The sequence below is a fragment of the Perca fluviatilis genome, chromosome 4 (genome assembly GCF_010015445.1).
Source record: "Perca fluviatilis chromosome 4, GENO_Pfluv_1.0, whole genome shotgun sequence".
Lineage (NCBI taxonomy): Eukaryota > Metazoa > Chordata > Actinopteri > Perciformes > Percidae > Perca > Perca fluviatilis.
This window is the reverse complement of record NC_053115.1, coordinates 17,930,411-17,949,736: the sequence shown is the minus strand read 5'-3', so window position 1 is coordinate 17,949,736 and position 19,326 is coordinate 17,930,411. Positions and strand designations below refer to the sequence as shown.

Here is a 19,326-nt window from a genome sequence, read left to right as displayed (position 1 = left end):
CAGTTCATCATTTCCAGCTCCCAGGTCTGAGCTCAGCAGAGCTCACTCCTCTTCTCATTCAGAGCTCAGCATCCTCTTCATTCATCACATCACCACCGGTGTCTACACTCCATCGGGGGAAGCCTACAATACTTATACCTGCTTCTCGACCCGCTTTAAAATGTGATGATGTCACGATGGGAAATGGGGTCTAATTTTTTTTTGTTGTGCACACGTCAAGAAATATGTAAATATTGTTCATTCAAAATGAGGTCTCTCCGGATTGAACTGCTTATATGACCTTAACTGTTGATATTGGGTCCAGCCTGCCCCCTTTGCCAGGAATTGTCATGCAAACACAGACAACATTGGTTTGAAAAGAAACAATTTGGCTTTATATGTTTTGTTACATATAGAATCAGCACTTTAATGTGGTGTTGCAGACCATGGAGGTGTTTAAATTCTTGATTTACTATTTTCTCTTCTAATCTTTTAAACTGCTCATATTATGCTAATTTTGAGATTTATGATTGTATTTAGAGGTTGTACCAGAATAGGTTTATGTGGTTTAATTTTCAGAAAACACCATATATTTATTGTACTGCACATTGCTGCAGCTCCTCTTTTCACCCTGTGTGTTGAATTCTCTGTTTTAGCTACAGAGTGAGGCATCACACTTCTGTTCCATCTTTGTTGGTAGTCGCAAATGCACAGTAAATACAGCTAGCTTGTCAGTTGCAGAGCATGAGGAGTGCCATGCTAGCAGCTTGGCGAGCATTATACAGTCCTTCCAGAAAAACGTGGAGTTTTTTTGTGATTGTTGCGGGCAAAAATCCTTGATTATGCGGCACGTTTTCTTAAAAAATGCGATGGAATATGCGGGATATTTATGCAATTTTATGAAATTGCGGCAACTTGCAAAAAATGCGGGAACTTACAAAAATTGCGGTTTGATGAAAAAGAGAAGAAAAAGTGATTCCCCCAACACCCTGCTTTTTTTAAAACTTAATTTCCAAAAATAGTTTACAGATATTCAGTCATTGCAATAAGTAAACAAATAAGATACAAAAATATATACAAATAATATAATATTAAAGTAAAAATAAAAGTAATCGTCTAAACAGAGGGAAATAAAAGATACAAAAGAGACAGACTTTCAAAAATCGTTAATAATATAGACAGCAGGAGCACTTAAACAAAGAAATTTGAGTAGACATCAGATATTAAGATAGCTTTCTTATTGGATAACAACTCAAAGTACATGTCAAATTTATAGGTCAAATTCAACTTCCAACACCTGCTTTTCGATGATCTTCACATCGCGTAATTACGTCACTTCATAACGTTCCCATGGCAACAGGGGAAAATGGCTGCTCTTGTGTGACGTAAACGCAAAAAGTTTTCAACTTTCTGCTAAGATATATGTGACTTTTATGCAACGAAAATGTGGGGATTATGAAATCGGCAATTTATGCGGCGAAAGTGCGGCATATTTGAAAAAATGCGGCCCCTGCATGAATATGCGGAATTTGGCTGATTATGCATTGAATTATGCGATCGCATAATCGCGTTTTTCTGGAGGGACTGATTATAACGTGTGTTACAAAGTGATGCACGTTTGTCACGGAAGTAAAGGCTGGACTACAATAGAGCTGTTTGGAGCAGTTTGTGAACAGTGTTTTCTGTTGGAGATGGTAAGTCCCTTTGGGTTGGACTTTGGGCTTTTTCACTTTGTAAACCTATAATATGCATAAAAAGATATATAACACAATAAAGGAAAGGGGAAAAGCCAAAAAGCATAATATGAGCACATTAAGAATAAAGTTTTAAGATTGAAGAATTATTCCAAACAAATAAAATAGTGATGCCATCTGAAAAATCCATTATGATCTAGTTAACTTCATACAAGACAACGAAAGATCGGGAATACTATTTATTTGTTAGTACCAGGTGGAAGGTTTGTTCCAAGATGAATCAGTGTTTGCATTTTTTTCTTTAAAATGAAATCTTTGCAAGTGATTCAACATAATTCCCAGTTAAAGTTGAGTAACGATGAAATCATCCAGGCGTCTCTGCAGGACAGACGCCGCAGACATGAGCCAGCAGTCCAGTGTCGGTGGAGAGACTATACTGTAGTCAAAAGCATTGGACCTAGAAAAAGACAAAAATAGTCATATCTTTGTGTATAATATGAGTAATAATTAAAGCACTCTCTAACAGCTTTATTTTTCATACAAACATATATACCTGGTAACGTCAATCTCCTGGTCTTTGATCTTAAGTTTTGTTGAGGGAGTTTGTTGCACCTCCTCATAAACTGCTGGCTTTAGAGCTGGAAACAAAGAGGACAAACAAAGCAATGACAATGAAAAGCTACCACTACAAGAGACGCAGCAAAAAATATTTGTCTTCTGACACTAACTATTTTTGACCCGATATCAAATCAAATAAACATTTTCACCCACCTATGATTCCTGTAACGTTGTTGTCCAGTGGCTGCTGTCTCAAAACCGGCCAGAGGAATTCCACGCCATCCTTCTCATGAATATAGATGACCATGCGTGTGTCTCCAGCTGCAACATCTATTTCCTTGTTCCGCCTAATCACTGTCAAACTAGAAAAATATGCACTTTGTCTTAATTTTGGACTTGTTTGCACAAGTTTGACATTGAAGGAAATATGCTGATTGGCTTTCTTGTAGAGAGTAAGATGATAAGTTTGATACCACTCATGTTTGTACAGGAAATATGAAGCTACAGTCAGCAGCCAGTTACCTCAGCTTAGCATAAAGACTGGAAACAGAGGAAACAGCTAGCCTGGCTCTGTCCAAGGGTAACAAAATCTGCACCAGCACCTCTAAAGCTCACTAATTAACATGATGTATCTCGTTTGTTTAATCCGTACAAAAAGGTGTAGTAAAAACAACAAATCTCTGTTTTAAGGGGGGTGATGTGCCTGACTATTTCTTGGTCGGGACCATTACAATGTAAAATCACCTTCCAGCTGTGATGAGATCCTGTCCAGTGTGGCGTGTCAGTGTCTGTCCCTCTCGTACAGTGATGACATTGGTGTCAACCTCAACATAAAGGTCAGTCTTGAAGTGGATGACAATCCTTCTGAAGCCTCCATTCGTTACTGTATCAAGCTCACCATTCACAGACAGCTCTAACACAAAAGAGAACAAATGCAACTCAACACCACACTTAAACAGTACACAGATCCTTTACTTAAGTGGAATTACCAGTACAACAACATAAAAAATACTCCACTCAAAATCCCACTTAAGTAAAAGTACAGAAGTATTATCAGCAAATTGTACTTGAAGTATCAAAAGTATAAGTACTCCACTGTAGCAGTGTAGTAGTGGTACTCAATCTAGGTGTCAGGCCCACAAGATGTTAGGAAATTATTAATTTGGTAAACATAAATTTGAATGAATCTTTTGGTCTTTTCTCTAATCTTTTCTTTTTTGTGAAATATTAGATAATTATACCTCTTTAGACCAAAAAAACAGTTATTTCAATGAAATCATCTGATAAAGTTAAGAAGGGAAAAATCTATTTGGTGGTACACATACACATACTCATCAAAATACTTCAAAATTGTACTGAAGTATAGTACTTAATAAAATGTACTTAGTTACTTTCCATCCCTGCAAACTATGGGATAATTATGGGTTGATACACATTATATAACCGACTATTGACTGGACTGTTAAAGGAATTCAAGAAAAACTGTGATGGCACAAAGAGTAACATTACTGACCCCTGTTGCGATGGTGAAGTAGTTTAAGGCGAACATCTCCAGTGACATCAAAGCAGAGTGGAAGAGACAGATTCTCAGTTTTTAGCAGAAACCTGTGGGAAAGAGGAACTAGAGAGGAACACAGAGTCACACAGCAGAAGGAAACACTGAAAATGATTGTTGCTCTCAACACCAATTTAACTAACTTAAAGGGGTGAGAGAATGATTATATAAGGTATTTCACACTGTTCCTTAAGGTCTCCGAATAGGGTACGTAACAATGGTTGGGCTGAAAATGGCCCGTGTGCTGTTCTATGCGCCCTAATGCAACCCTGTGAAATAGCCCTAGAATGAAATGAGAGGTTTTTTCCCTTTTGTGGTATGCTCATGAATATTTAGTTGAGCTGCGCGCTAATTGGTTGGTTTACAACGAGCGAAGCTGAGGAGCAAATATACAATGGCCAACAGCACTGGGACTGGCAGCTCGCGCTGCTCTGTACCCAGCGTCACCTTTTCTGGGGTAACTCATACCTGCCAACATTTGGTTATCAAAATCCAGGAGATTTGTGCGAGGTCATGGCAGCTACTGTAAGTGTTAAGTGTATTATTTACATTGCAATATAAATTACAACATAACTAAATTTAATAATATCAGGGAACATGCCTGCCACACTCGCAGTTACCCCTTAACTAGACCACCAACTACCGCTGACATGACGGAGCTCCACGACCAGCAGCTCGCGCTGCTCTGTACCCAGCGCACAGTCACCTTTTCTGGGGTAACTGAACCACCAACTACTGCTTACCTGGAGCACCCCGACCGGCAGCTCGCGATGAAATGTGAAAAGTGTGAGCATTCCCTGTACAGTCTGGAACACTGCATTTACGACCGTGGTCTGTTTTCAATATCGTTGAAAAACTTCCAAACTGTCTTCTTTGTAATTCCCGTGGAAGTACAAAGAGCAGCGCACAGATAAAATTAGTGTTAATTTAAATTTTGGGGCATGACAAAGGTGCAGACCAGAGCCAAATAAGGTACAGCCACTGAGTTGACGTCAACTATTAGCTTTGTTGGGATTCGCCCGTTTTCAGCGGCAGTTTCAAATTGTGAGATTTGGATAGGAAAGAGGTGTCAATGGGACTTTGAGGTTCTCTGTATGCCCATTTTACCCACCGACCTGTGGTTATTCAACTATGACAAGGTAAACTTGGGTTTGCATTCTATCACCCCTTTAAGATTAATTATAGAGTGTTTGATAATGATTATCCAAAATCTTGACTATCATGTGGTGATCAGTAAACATGTATCATTTGAGAATTACATTTACAGTAAAATGTAAAAGCACACCTGTACTTGTGTGGCACATAAAGAATGAAAGATGGGTACCATTATGTTCTCAGACTCATAAGATTTCAAAGAATAGTTCGGTGTAACCCAAGTGATCTGATTTTACTATTTATAGTCATAGACAAGAATCTCTTAGTAAAAGTAAACCCTTCTTTAACATCACAACAAATTACTTTAGGCTTATACACATGTATGTGTGTTACAGTATACACGTTAGGCCTTTGTTGTTAGTCTTTGTTTCAAGAATTCTGCAAGCTAATGACATGAGGGCAACTAATATTTTTACCTTATAATAAATTACTAAACGTTTTGTATGATTTTGAACAGAAATAGATCAATTTTATGGAAACTATACCATGAAACATGCTATGGGTTTTTTAGTCTACATTTTACCTACAAGTAATTTCACCCCATTATTTCTGCCTCAACCAATACCAAATGTCCTAGCTGTTGGAAACCATCTTTTGTTGGCAAATATTAAAATTGAAGGAAGGATCAGAACTGCAAAATTAAGATTACCTGGTGAAGCTACTATGGAAACAAATTGATAACTGTTGGTCGGTGGGTTTTTAAGGAATGCTGCAAAATGAACAGTGAAATTTAAGAATTAAACATCTTTTAGTATGTACATATCTGTAAAAATACACATATGTTACACAACCATATATATAATTAGAAAGGCACAGAAGAGTTAGCTTCTAATAACTATGAAAGTTACACATTTTTAAGTTACTGCAGTCTTTGCTAGTATTACAAAAAGTATTCATCAAAGATGTAATTATAAGAAAACACAAGCAACACATTATTGTCATACAACTTGCATGATCTCTTCAATATATATATATATATATATATATAATACTGCCATGGCCCCTTGCCTTCACCAACTGGCAAACTACTAGAATTTGTGACACCACAGGTCGGCTGCAATGTCCCCTCCAGGTGAGTCTGCAGGAGGGGACCAAAGTTTCCCTGATCTAAGCAGTGTCTTGTGAAATACATTTAGCTAAGAAGAACAAAAGATTTACTCATGAGGTGATCATTACACTGTTACACCATTGTCATGAATGCAGATGTGGAATAAACCTTGCCTTAGTCAAATTTAAACAAATTTGCAAACAGTGGACACGTGTACCCATACCTCCGGAGAGACCACCACTACTAACACCTTGAGAACGACGCCTCGCTGTTAAAAGGAAAAAAGATTATAACATGACATTGTGATACAGTTGTTAAATAACTTGCACCGTCCTCCACCCTCAGTTTTTCTGCTCAGTTCTGTTTTTACAAAATGAAAACGATGCATTGTACTGCAAATAATGCAAATGTGTACAGTACACATGAGAAATGTATGCTGTAGGGCTATATACATTATATGAAATACATTATATGAGTAATTCATAAATAGTCATGTCAGAATGCTGCAGATGTGTACCTATGTATCTATGTCTTACCTGGTATATGTTGTGGTGTTAAAGCTAAAGAGATGATAACAGAAAAGTTGTTAATTTACTTTGAAATGGTCAGGGTTGTAGATTAGTTTTCTGTAAGTCATGCTGCATCAGGTTTTATTCAAGTGGAATAATATCACGTTGTTTCAAATATGGGAGAGTTAGAGAGTTAAAACAAATAATATTACTTTTAGAAAGAAACAAGTAATTCAGGAGATAATCCACAGTGAGAAAATGTATAACTGGGAGGGGTCAGTTTAGCGCCATTTTGGTATCTGAATAAACCTTGCCTTATTCATATTTCTACAAATGTTGGTTGTCACTCAAGAAATGTGAACAAATCTCTATATACTGTAAAATATATACACAAGTGTATTCATATCAGAACAGTGGAAATGTGTACCCATACCTCCGGAGAAACAACTACTAATGCCTTGAGAAAGACGCCTTGCTGTTAAAAGGAAAAAAGATGAAATGTATCTATGTCTTACCTGGTATAGGTTGTGCTGTTAAAAAGAAAGAGATGATAACAGATAAGTTGTTAATTTACTTTGAAATGGTCATGGTTGTAGATTAGTTTGCTGTAAGTCATGCTGTATCAGGTTTTATTCAAGTGGAATCACGTATGGGAGAGTTAGACAGTTAAAACAAATAATATTACTTTTAGAAAGAAACGAGTAATTCAGGAGATAATCCACCATGAGAGAATGTATAGCTGGGAGGGGTCAGTTTAGCGCCATTTTGCCCAAACTAATCCATGCAAGGGCTTACGCCCCAACATCCGCCTGCCTCTCCCCTACAGCGCAGTTTACACTCTGACCATCCATACGAGTAGGTGAATCTTTACTTTTTCTGTGATCAGGGTTGATGCTCTTGCTTAAGAGTGATTAGGGGATGTTACATCAGGAGATCCCCCATCAGTAATCTTTTACTTCCGAATAATCTCGCAGCAGCTGAAGTACCTTCATTCGTTTAATGTGTGAATGCCAAAATTTCATCTCCTTTTGGTTGTCTCCTTTGTGACTACAAAGTTTATCAGTCTTGCTTCCATTACATTCATTCATAGGCCTAATTTAATATTAAACTTTTATTTTCATTAGCACAAAGTAGAGAAAATAAAATAAAATACATTATATTACAAGTATTATTAAATCAATCGTGTATCTGTTATGTCAGAATGGCGCCGATGTACCTATGTCCATTGGCATAGGCCAACCACCTGGTGTTGTTAAAAAGAAAAAGATAAAATTAAGTTAAGATAAAGTTGTTAATTTACTTTGAAAAAGTCATGATTTTTTTTGTTTGGTTTTTCACAAAATGTAAACAACACATTGTTCTGTGAAGGATGAGAAGATTTATTCATGAGAGAGAATGTATGCTAAATTACATTGTATTATTATGAATCAATAGTGTATCTTTCATGTCAAAACAGTTCAGATATGTGTACCTATGTACCTACTCTATGCCTTACCTGGAAAAAACATTTGTGCTGTTAAAAAGAAAAAGATGATAACATGGTGTTATTTATTTACTTTAAAATAATGAACATTGTATGTCATTTGGTTTCATTTCCCTCAATGGTCTGCTAATTTTGCAGACACTTGACTATTAGCAATTAACGTTTACATCAACTGAATAAATTATTTATTCAGTTGATGTAATTTAAGAATTAAACATCTTTTAGTATGTACATATCTGTAAAAATACACATATGTTACACAACCATATATATAATTAGAAAGGCACAGAAGAGTTAGCTTCTAATAACTATGAAAGTTACACATTTTTAAGTTACTGCAGTCTTTGCTAGTATTACAAAAAGTATTCATCAAAGATGTAATTATAAGAAAACACAAGCAACACATTATTGTCATACAACTTGCATGATCTCTTCAATATATATATATATATATATATATATATATATATATATATATATATATATATACTGCCATGGCCCCTTGCCTTCACCAACTGGCAAACTACTAGAATTTGTGACACCACAGGTTGGACTGCAATGTCCCCTCCAGGTGAGTCTGCAGGAGGGGACCAAAGTTTCCCTGATCTAAGCAGTGTCTTGTGAAATACATTTAGCTAAGAAGAACAAAAGATTTACTCATGAGGTGATCATTACACTGTTACACCGTTGTCATGAATGCAGATGTGGAATAAACCTTGCCTTAGTCAAATTTAAAACAAATTTGCAAACAGTGGACACGTGTACCACCATACCTCGAGAGACCACCACTACTAACACCTTGAGAACGGCCTACGCTGTTAAAAGGAAAAAAGATTATAACATGACATTGTGATACAGTTGTTAAATAACTTGCACCGTCCTCCACCCTCAGTTTTTCTGCTCAGTTCTGTTTTTACAAAATGAAAACGATGCATTGTACTGCAAATAATGCAAATGTGTACAGTACACATGAGAAATGTATGCTGTAGGGCTATATACATTATATGAAATACATTATATGAGTAATTCATAAATAGTCATGTCAGAATGCTGCAGATGTGTACCTATGTATCTATGTCTTACCTGGTATATGTTGTGGTGTTAAAGCTAAAGAGATGATAACAGAAAAGTTGTTAATTTACTTTGAAATGGTCATGGTTGTAGATTAGTTTTCTGTAAGTCATGCTGCATCAGGTTTTATTCAAGTGGAATAATATCACGTTGTTTCAAATATGGGAGAGTTAGAGAGTTAAAACAAATAATATTACTTTTAGAAAGAAACAAGTAATTCAGGAGATAATCCACAGTGAGAAAATGTATAACTGGGAGGGGTCAGTTTAGCGCCATTTTGGTATCTGAATAAACCTTGCCTTATTCATATTTCTACAAATGTTGGTTGTCACTCAAGAAATGTGAACAAATCTCTATATACTGTAAAATATATACACAAGTGTATTCATATCAGAACAGTGGAAATGTGTACCCATACCTCCGGAGAAACAACTACTAATGCCTTGAGAAAGACGCCTTGCTGTTAAAAGGAAAAAAGATGATATGTATCTATGTCTTACCTGGTATAGGTTGTGCTGTTAAAAAGAAAGAGATGATAACAGATAAGTTGTTAATTTACTTTGAAATGGTCATGGTTGTAGATTAGTTTGCTGTCAGTCATGCTGTATCAGGTTTTATTCAAGTGGAATCACGTATGGGAGAGTTAGACAGTTAAAACAAATAATATTACTTTTAGAAAGAAACGAGTAATTCAGGAGATAATCCACCATGAGAGAATGTATAGCTGGGAGGGGTCAGTTTAGCGCCATTTTGCCCAAACTAATCCATGCAAGGGCTTACGCCCCAACATCCGCCTGCCTCTCCCCTACAGCGCAGTTTACACTCTGACCATCCATACGAGTAGGTGAATCTTTACTTTTTCTGTGATCAGGGTTGATGCTCTTGCTTAAGAGTGATTAGGGGATGTTACATCAGGAGATCCCCCATCAGTAATCTTTTACTTCCGAATAATCTCGCAGCAGCTGAAGTACCTTCATTCGTTTAATGTGTGAATGCCAAAATTTCATCTCCTTTTGGTTGTCTCCTTTGTGACTACAAAGCTATCAGTCTTGCTTCCATTACATTCATTCATAGGCCTAATTTAATATTAAACTTTCATTTCCATTAGCACAAAGTAGAGAAAATAAAATAAAATACATTATATTACAAGTATTATTAAATCAATCGTGTATCTGTTATGTCAGAATGGCGCCGATGTACCTATGTCCATTGGCATAGGCCAACCACCTGGTGTTGTTAAAAAGAAAAAGATAAAATTAAGTTAAGATAAAGTTGTTAATTTACTTTGAAAAAGTCATGATTTTTTTTGTTTGGTTTTTCACAAAATGTAAACAACACATTGTTCTGTGAAGGATGAGAAGATTTATTCATGAGAGAGAATGTATGCTAAATTACATTGTATTATTATGAATCAATAGTGTATCTTTCATGTCAAAACAGTTCAGATATGTGTACCTATGTACCTACTCTATGCCTTACCTGGAAAAAACATTTGTGCTGTTAAAAAGAAAAAGATGATAACATGGTGTTATTTATTTACTTTAAAATAATGAACATTGTATGTCATTTGGTTTCATTTCCCTCAATGGTCTGCTAATTTTGCAGACACTTGACTATTAGCAATTAACGTTTACATCAACTGAATAAATTATTTATTTTTTCATACATACATATTTATGTCCAGTTCCATACTCACACATACCCAAAATTTTATTTATTAGTTGTAATTGAAAATGATAACTGTATTTTTGCATTGTGTTTGTTTTGTTAACTTTTGTGTTGCTTACGAGTAAAGGAACCGCCGTATCCCCGAATCGCCATAGTATTTTGTGTCAAAGACGGTTGATGCCCTACATGAGATGGCCGTGCCTGTGTTGGTCCACCTTCCTTAGGTTTATGGAGCACATCTGTTTTCTCCCCCAGAGGCTTGGTGACCACCATGGATGTAAGTGGGGTTACAAAGCTGTACTTCAGCGACAGCTCCAAGGCCTCTTTCTTCACGTTCTCCTTCTCAGGTCCAGAAAACAGCAGCCTGTGTCATAAATTGTGTCACAAATTCAAACATTTGACATGACGGTATGATAAAGTTAATTAACAGCTAACACTACTTTTGATAACATTTTGTTGTGTTTGTTGTGTTAGTGCTGAAATGATTGTTGATGGTAACGTAACTGTGTCCATTGATCAGACATCCAGTCGCGTTTATTGGCCATATCCAGACACAACTGGTGTGACGCAGTTTGCAGTCTTTTCGCTATGTGACGAATCTGGCCCCCCCCCCTCATTTCCATGTCTAATTAGTATACCAAAGTGACTTCATTGAGAGAAAGCAGTAAGAACGCTTGGGCAATGCTCAGGTGGCAATATAACTTTACATTCAAAGTGGAAATTAAAGAGCTTTTGCTGCATAATTTGAAGTTGTTGAAGCATGTCATTTTAATGTGAAGAACAGAAGTACGGTCCCAGATGTGTTGACAGCATTGATGTTAATTTGGGCGACTTGTAAATACAGTTATACCATCCATGTGTGTATTATGGTTAAAACCCCCAAAAAACCAGCAGCGCCCAGTGACTCTTATAAAGACAAAGCTAAAGTACAGTAAATAGTAAAAATGATATTCCGTGAAAAAGGTAAATGGGCTGTATGGACTGTATTTTTATAGAGCTTTTCTAGTCTTAACGACTACTCAAAGCACTTTTACATAGTATAGGACCATTCACACACATTCATACACTGGTGGCCGAGGCTGTCATACAAGGCTGTCATACCTGCTCATTAGATTTAAAAAAATCACACACATTTACACATTGAGGGCGCAGCATCAGGAGCAATTTGGGGTTAAGTGTCTTGCCCAAGGACACTTTGACATGGGACTACAGGGCCAGGGATTGAATCACCGACCTTCCGATTGGTAGACGATCACTTTACCACCTGAGCCACAGCTGTCGACATCACACTCACTCTTTCTCCAGAAGCTGTTTGACTGTGATGTAGGCCCAAACTCTCTGGACGTGGCTGTCAAAATCTGTGCCAGTGTACTCCACGGTGGCGTTTGTGTTAGAATATGTCACTCTTCTATCCCTCTGTCATAGTCCAAATTAATTATTATGTCAGTATACACAAGGGTTTTCACCAAGCTTTCAGAAGATTACAGTTGATGTGCTGGGTGGAGCAATCCTTACCGAAATGGCTACAACTTGTGGAGTGAAGGTTTCAATGTCGTTGTCAGTGATCTGACCAGCCACCACAATCTCAGAGCCATTATAATACTGGCTGAAGTTAGTCTGGGTTAGATTGGTCCCTCCATTATAGATCATTGTCACATCTGTCAACAGAGGAGTGGCCACCTCTTCATAGAAACCCTGTTGACATACGGTACAGTATGGACGCTGTATGAATGTTTATCTCTCCACAGCCAATCAGGATCAATTTTATCTATGGAAATGTAGCAAATCACATGGTAAACAGAGTATTTATAATGGGAGCAAGTGAATTCAAATACCTTGAGCTGTAAATCAGCGTCAGAGTCTTCGTAAATCCGTCGTGCCACACCATTGTTCTGCAGCGACATCTTCTCAAGGAACTCAAAATTGACATCATAACCAAAACCAAGACAATAGAGTGGGAACTTGTCTGCAATATCCCTTCTGACATTTGATTGTATTCGTTCAAGATTTGTCTCCCCTGCAAAGAACCAAGGCATGAGATTTAAAAGGGGAAGTTGAGCTCAAATTCCCTCACACAGTAATACATGGGCCCAACCCATTCTCCACCCTAAAACCTTAAACCCTGAACCCTCACTGACGTCACCCGGTGAGTGACGGAGTGCGAGAGGCTGCAAGGGCTCGTAAGCGCTAAACTAACTTTACTCGTTACTCAACAAAGGTTAGCCTAGCCGGTAACATTAAAGGTGCCGTAAGTAGGATTGCGAAATCCAGGACTTCAAAACAATTTCAACAACTTCTCAGTCCCTCCCCCCTTTCCGCTAAAGCCCAAAACGGTCTCCTAAGCCCCTCCCCCCACAAGGAAGAATGAATGCGTGTGTATGAGCAGTGATTAACGCGTAGTTAGACACCCCCCCGGCCCTGATTGGTGCATCTGAAGAGGGAGCAGTGGACGCCTAGATGAGTGTGTACTTTCCTACCTAAGAGGGGTTGTGCTGTGTCAAACTGAATCACCTACAAGTTGTTTTGTTCACTTCCAAACACGGGCCTGCTGACTCAATCTTGAGCAACCGCCGCTCCGGATCGGCGTCCCAGCGTCCCTCGTCAAGACGACCAACAACCGGGGGTGCAGCTCCGGCCTGTCATTGACTCCGTGAGTCCGCACTTCATCTTGTTCAGGTTTCAAAAGGTGCATTTACAAAAGTTTGTGTTGTGGGAAAACAAGTAAGGCGACATCTTTCTCTCATGTGGTAGCGTCTCGTTTGCCCTCAGCCTCCAGCAGCCTTCATTGTATCTCTTCTGAATCCATCTGAATGAAACTCCTCTTATGGCAGTGTAGCTTGCTGGCCTGATTGTTGTCGCTCGTCGGCTTCGTCAGATCCATAGATTAGATCACACAGAAACCAAACCCCGTCAAAAAGCCCAATATTCGGCCGAATCCGAACCCAAATCCTAGATTCGGGACATCCCTAATATTGTCAAACAAAATGGAGGCTAGCTCGCCCCTCCTTCCTCCTCATCCCGTCCCCTCCCCACCCCCAAATCCTTCTTGTCAGTTATTGGCTGGAACACTGTTTGTTGTGGGGTGGTGCAGGTTGGCGCAATTTGTTTTTGTTGCCGTTTGTGGAGCCTGGCCTGTCTACAGAGACCGCGTTTTTTTACAGTGTGTTCAGGGGACAGGCAGCTCGCGGATAGTGAGGAGATGTTTGCTGTATGTGACAAAAAATGTTGTAGCCTAAAAAACATGTGACATCGCTTAAAGCACCTTTAAGCAAAATGAAATGAATAAATCAGCTGTGCTTGCATCACTTTGATTTCATGTGTTTTATGCAGCCTACCACTTAAGTACCATCTTAAGTCCTTAAAGTTAAGGTAATGTTTCTATGTAAATTCAATACGCCAGGCTGAACACACATTAGTAGAGTAGCAAGACCTTACTCCACATCACTGTGGAGATAGGTCTGACAATGCGAGACTAAGCTTCCCCTGGTAACTCTGTGTTTTAAAGGTCCTATGACATGGTGCTCTTTGGATGCTTTTATATAGGCCTTAGTGGTCCCCTAATACTGTATCTGAAGTCTCTTTCCTGAAATTCAGCCTTGGTGCAGAATTACAGACACTAGAGCCAGTCCCACAATGAGCTTTCCTTAGTATGTGCCATTTCTGTGTCTGTAGCTATTGAGGAGGAGAGAGGGGGGGCAAGGTGGAGGATGGGGGTGTGGCCTTGACCAACTGCCACTTTGCTCATTTGAATGTAAATGTATATGGACTGTTTTTATATAGCGCTTTTCTAGTCTTAACGACTACTCAAAGCCCTTTAACATAGTACAGGAGCCATTCACCATTCACAGACATTCATAACTGTGGCCGAGGCTGCCGTACAAGGTGCCACCTGCTCATCAGGTAAACATTCACACACATTTATACTCCGATGGCGCAGCATCGGGGGCAATTCGGGGTTCAGTGTCTTGCCCAAGGACACTTCGGCATGGAACTGCAGGGCCAGGGATCGAGCCACCAACCTTCCGATTGGCAGGCGACCTCTCTACCACTTAGCCACAGCCGCCCCAATATTGAAAGCCATGAAAGCCATGATGTCTCTCTCTCATGGGTGGGCCAAATTCTCTGGGCGGGCAAAGCAGAGAAATGGGAGGTAACCTTGCTCCTTATGACCTCATAAGGAGCAAGATTCCAGATCAGCCCATCCGAGCTTTCATTTTCTGAAAGGCAGAGCAGGATACCCAGGGCTCAGTTTACACCTATCGCCATTTCTAGCCACTGGGGGACCATAGGCAGGCTGGCGGAATGCATAAAAAAACTCATAAAGTGAAATTTTGGCCATGGGACCTTTTACGTCACAATGCTATGAATTGTAGGTAATTCCCTCAGGCAAAGTCTGCAGAAATGTGGACTTACAAAAAGTGTTCAGAAAGGGCTCAAATGTTTGCAAGAGAGCCCTCATGCACTAGACGATTCGACAGTGGGACAGCCTTAAGCCCTCACAGACTCAACGGGAACGGTCTCAAAGTCTGTGAGTGTGGAGATTGGGATTGGGCCATGGACTGTGTCGTTAGGAGTCTTACATTAATCTCTTGAAGTATTATCTCACTTTTGTGTGCATGTGTGTTTTATTGTAACCTGAGGTTGGGTCTCCATCGGTGAGAAGTATGACGATAGACGCTGAACCTTCTCTGGGATGTGCATTCAGCATACGTGCTCCTTCCAACACTGCTGCGTTAATGTCTGTGGCTGAAATGGAATGAAACTATGTTTCATTACTGCCATTACTAAAATAGTCACATACCTTCATGAAATATTTATTAAAACCCTCACCTCCTCTCTCAATAATATTCAGTGCAAATGTCTTAGCACTCTCCAGGTTTTCCTTGCTGGCCTGAACAAGTTCTTGTTTCCAGTGAAAAATGTTGCTATCAAAAGTGATAAGACCAAAGTGGTCATCCTCTGCCAGGTCGTTCAAGATGTGGATTAATGCTATTCGGGTCTGGGCAAAAACATCATTCACACATAACAAATGAATATATGTGTGTGTATATATATATTATTATTATTCATGTAAGAAACCATGTAATATTGTTCTTTTCACGTGTTCTTAATAAAGCTTTCTGTGAAGTGAACCACAGACATAATTAACTGACATTAAAACAGTCACAATCCGTCACAAACTTAACTCTTCAAATGCTGTACCTGTTGCATTTTTTTGCCCCTCATTGAGCCACTTTGATCAATAACGAAGACAACATTTTTTGGTATGCGGGAAAGACTAGATGGAGCAAAGTGATGAACAAAGTATCCAGCTGATGTCTTAGAGAGAGGAAGAAGAAAGTTAAGATAACAGGGGAAGATAGCCATTTAAATAAGTACGGTATTTTTAACAATGCTAATAGACCACTGGAGTCATCCAGGAAATGAACTCTTGCTTTACCTTGATGTCTCCAATTGAGGTGTCCCTGTTGACGTCATAAACAATAACCAGATCTCCATTCATACCCTGCTCTCCACAGCCATCACATGTTTTCTGTTGGTCCTCTGTTGGGTAGAAATACACCCACGCCTGGAAACAGGATGAAACAGGTTTTAGAGACTGGAAAATAGAGATATGGAAATTGATGTACTGGGTTCATTGGCCAAAAATATGAGTCCTCTGCATTTCGTTTAATTTGATTAGATTCAACTGTGTTGTCTCGGCACAGAGTTGAGCACTATTTGTACAACAAAATGCAGTTTGGAATAACAACAAAGTGAAAACTGTTGCAAAAGTGCATAAAGATATAGAAGAGAAATAAGACAGAATGTCCAGGGCCATTATGTATACTGTGGTCAAACAGATATTCTTTTATTAACAATATTAGTAAACTATCGTTCAGAACAAAGATAGCAGTGCTTACTGCATGTACCTGTTTGTCTGCATGCGTTCTGGTAATGGCATTAGCCAGGGCTTTGGTGCTTAGTCCTCCTTTAACCTCGATGAAATTGATGCCAGCTTTCTCATTAATGTACACATCGACCTGGCATTGAGAATAAATAAAAATAAAAAAAAACACTTTGAAGCTCTGATTATGTTGTGGTGTATGTAGTATCGATAAAATAGGGTGATAATATACTTCAATGTAAAATGTTTTTTTAAGATTAATAGAAACCAACAGGAAAGACACACCTTGAAGTCTTTGACAGGCTGCATGGGTCGAGCGTGGATTTGCAGCTCGTACTTGCCAAGCTTGCGTTTCAGCAGCTCCTCATATGTGAGTTCAAAGGTGACCTTTTTGTGGGCAGCCACAGTCACAGAGGTCTTAAATTCCTCGAGGGTCCTCCCTACAGAACTGCAACAGAGACGATACATTAAAGCAGTGGTCCTCCTTCTGACCCCTTTACAATAGAACAATGACACTTCATCACAGGTTATGGTGTGGATGTGAGTAATACAATCAAAGAGCAGCATTTCCTTCTCAGATTATTTCATTTGAAGAATTTCAAAGACCTGAAGGCATTAAAGTAGCCTTATTTAAAAAGAAAAAGGCAAATATTTGAGAAAAGTCAGACAAAACAAAGATTTTATTCTTTTTGTCCTCCTTTATCCTGAAGGACACACAAGGCTCTTCTAAAAAAATACGAAATAAAAACAAGCTTTATTAGACCTGGCAATAAACTGATCCATTGATCTATGTACCTGACAAGCCCAGCGCTTTGGCCACGGGACACAGCCTCAGTGTACTGCTGCTGAGCTTTCTCTTTACCTTTCACAACACCATCGTACCATTGGCCATCTATAAACCTAAAGAAGAACAAACAAAAGTCTTTGTTTATATACGTACTCCTGAGTAGCCCATGATTTCATTTCATGATGCTTTATGTGCAAAATCCAGTAAAAAGTATTTTTGCTTCACATACATTCTGAATTTACTGATGAAGGCGTTCTTGGGAATCCGGACCTGGAACTCTATTTCCTTTGAGTCGTCCATGCGATTGGCCACGCGGCTTGTGACGACCGTGGTTGCATAACGACTGGTCACTGTGGAGTTGATGTGAAAGCTGTAGATGTTCCAGTTGTCCTGAGCAAATACAGGAGGAGGCACATTTCACAATAAAATAAATGGCTTGGTTAATGTCGCTGGCTGACGACCAGCTGACCAAAGATCAGATGATGGTGGAAAACAAAAAAGTGTGGGTGGCATCAGTGAAATATTGTTGGTCTAACTGCAGAAACACCCCATTCTGTTTGTTTCTTGTCGTTTTGTTTTCACATGGCAATGTGTCCCAATAATACTGAACCTTTAGCAAGTATTAACCCTAAAATGTAATGATTAAAGTCAGGGGAACCAGCTTTTTCTGAAACAGATTTACGGCCCAACACACGCACGAAGGCACGCACGCACGCACATATACACACACACACACACACACACACACACACACACACACACACACACATTGCAACTTTATACTTCTACTTCACTGTATCTCAGAGACAACATAGAATTTTCCAGTTTACATTTACGCTACATTTTCATACCAGTGAAGCATAGTGTCCAGTGAAAATCTAAATTGAATGGCCATGTGTAACCATGAATTTAAAACATGAGTTTGTGATAAACTGAAGGATGAATGGTTCATTTATGGGTTGAAAAAAATGTCCTACTTCTTAAGCTAACTAAACTCTTTTTTTTAACCGTCTTGTATCAGCTGTAAAATGCATTGTCACAAAGCTGCAAATGGCTGTTTTTCTGAGCTCATGAAACTTTTTTTTAAAGAGATCTTATAGATATATGATGCATTGCTGTAGACTAAACTACCCAACAGTATATAAAAATGACCTTAACCTCTACAGCAGTAAAATGCAACAAACACATAAATGCAGCAGTACAGTAATATCAATCTAAAAACATCTTATATAATAATAAAACACAAACAGGGACAGTTTTACTGCACCATGTCAACATTTACTTATCATACTTGCAGTAAATTTAGCTGATAAAGGTATTGCATGCGGGACTTTTACTTGTAGTCGAGTATTTTCAGGGCAATATTAGTACTTTTACTCAAGTAAAGAATCTGATTACTTCCCCCATCACTGGTGTTATCATTTCACATATGACTTGCACACTCCCAATACCAACAACTTTAAATCTTAACCTGAAAATGTAATAATTAACATGGGGACCAGCTTTTTTTAACCCAATATGGAGTTGAGTCCCCCCATTAAGACTGTTTCCCACTGAGTAATAGCCTACACATTAACACACACAATAACATCACTTGTCACTTAAAAGGACATTACATTTTTGACTCACAATAATTCCCTGGAATTTTACCGTAACCTAATTGAAAATTATATGTTCAATAGATTCAGTTTCCTTGCAGTGCGGTAGTGTGTCCTTTAAGTTTTGTGACCTTACCTTGTTTGGTAGTGTGCTAGCCAAAACCAGCAGCAGCCCAAAAAGCGTGACTTGCACCACAGCTCTCTCCATGATGGCTCCACCAGAGTGCAGCCCAGGCAGCTCAAACTGTCAAGGACAACATGAATGTGTACATTCGTTGTTTTTTAAAAGTGCAAACTCCACGTTCTCTCTCTCCTGTTTCAACAATCCCTCACT

General features: G+C 38.8%; 1 protein-coding gene across 8 annotated transcripts; it reads right to left on the bottom strand.

Annotated features, from left to right (window-relative positions):
- Positions 1–1,898: 1,898 nt before the first annotated feature.
- On the bottom strand, positions 1,899–19,255 carry LOC120557498 (inter-alpha-trypsin inhibitor heavy chain H3-like). Of its 8 annotated transcripts, XM_039797885.1 has the most exons (24): positions 19,129–19,255; positions 17,624–17,784; positions 17,403–17,507; positions 16,893–17,055; positions 16,633–16,743; positions 16,161–16,289; positions 15,923–16,039; positions 15,551–15,719; positions 15,356–15,466; positions 12,556–12,737; positions 12,236–12,415; positions 12,015–12,136; positions 10,840–11,084; positions 7,994–8,011; positions 7,715–7,741; positions 7,014–7,028; positions 6,526–6,549; positions 6,213–6,257; positions 5,591–5,650; positions 3,745–3,852; positions 2,976–3,144; positions 2,445–2,593; positions 2,227–2,311; positions 1,899–2,130 (listed from the first exon to the last, which is right to left on the bottom strand). In XM_039797885.1, exons 1-24 carry the CDS (start codon positions 19,198–19,200, stop codon positions 2,016–2,018), a joined length of 2,682 nt encoding a protein of 893 aa, XP_039653819.1. In that variant the 5' UTR covers positions 19,201–19,255; the 3' UTR covers positions 1,899–2,015. The 8 variants fall into 8 exon arrangements, with proteins under 8 accessions (XP_039653819.1, XP_039653820.1, XP_039653823.1 ...); XM_039797886.1 differs by lacking the exons at positions 6,526–6,549; positions 7,014–7,028; positions 7,715–7,741; positions 7,994–8,011 and adding exons at positions 9,065–9,088; positions 9,553–9,567; positions 10,532–10,549; XM_039797889.1 differs by lacking the exons at positions 7,014–7,028; positions 7,715–7,741; positions 7,994–8,011 and adding exons at positions 9,553–9,567; positions 10,532–10,549.
- Positions 19,256–19,326: the final 71 nt, after the last annotated feature.

What these genes read in the sequence shown, in the direction of transcription:
- LOC120557498 (XM_039797885.1), bottom strand. Translation starts at nt 19,200, where the DNA reads ATGGAGAGAGCTGTGGTGCAAGTCACGCTTTTTGGGCTGCTGCTGGTT. An exon ending in TTCATCAGTAAATTCAGAAT is followed by an intron (nt 17,508 to 17,623) that starts GTATGTGAAGCA and finishes GTTCTTCTTTAG; the next exon opens with GTTTATAGATGGCCAATGGT. An exon ending in GGGGCAAAAAAATGCAACAG is followed by an intron (nt 15,720 to 15,922) that starts GTACAGCATTTG and finishes GTTTTTGCCCAG; the next exon opens with ACCCGAATAGCATTAATCCA.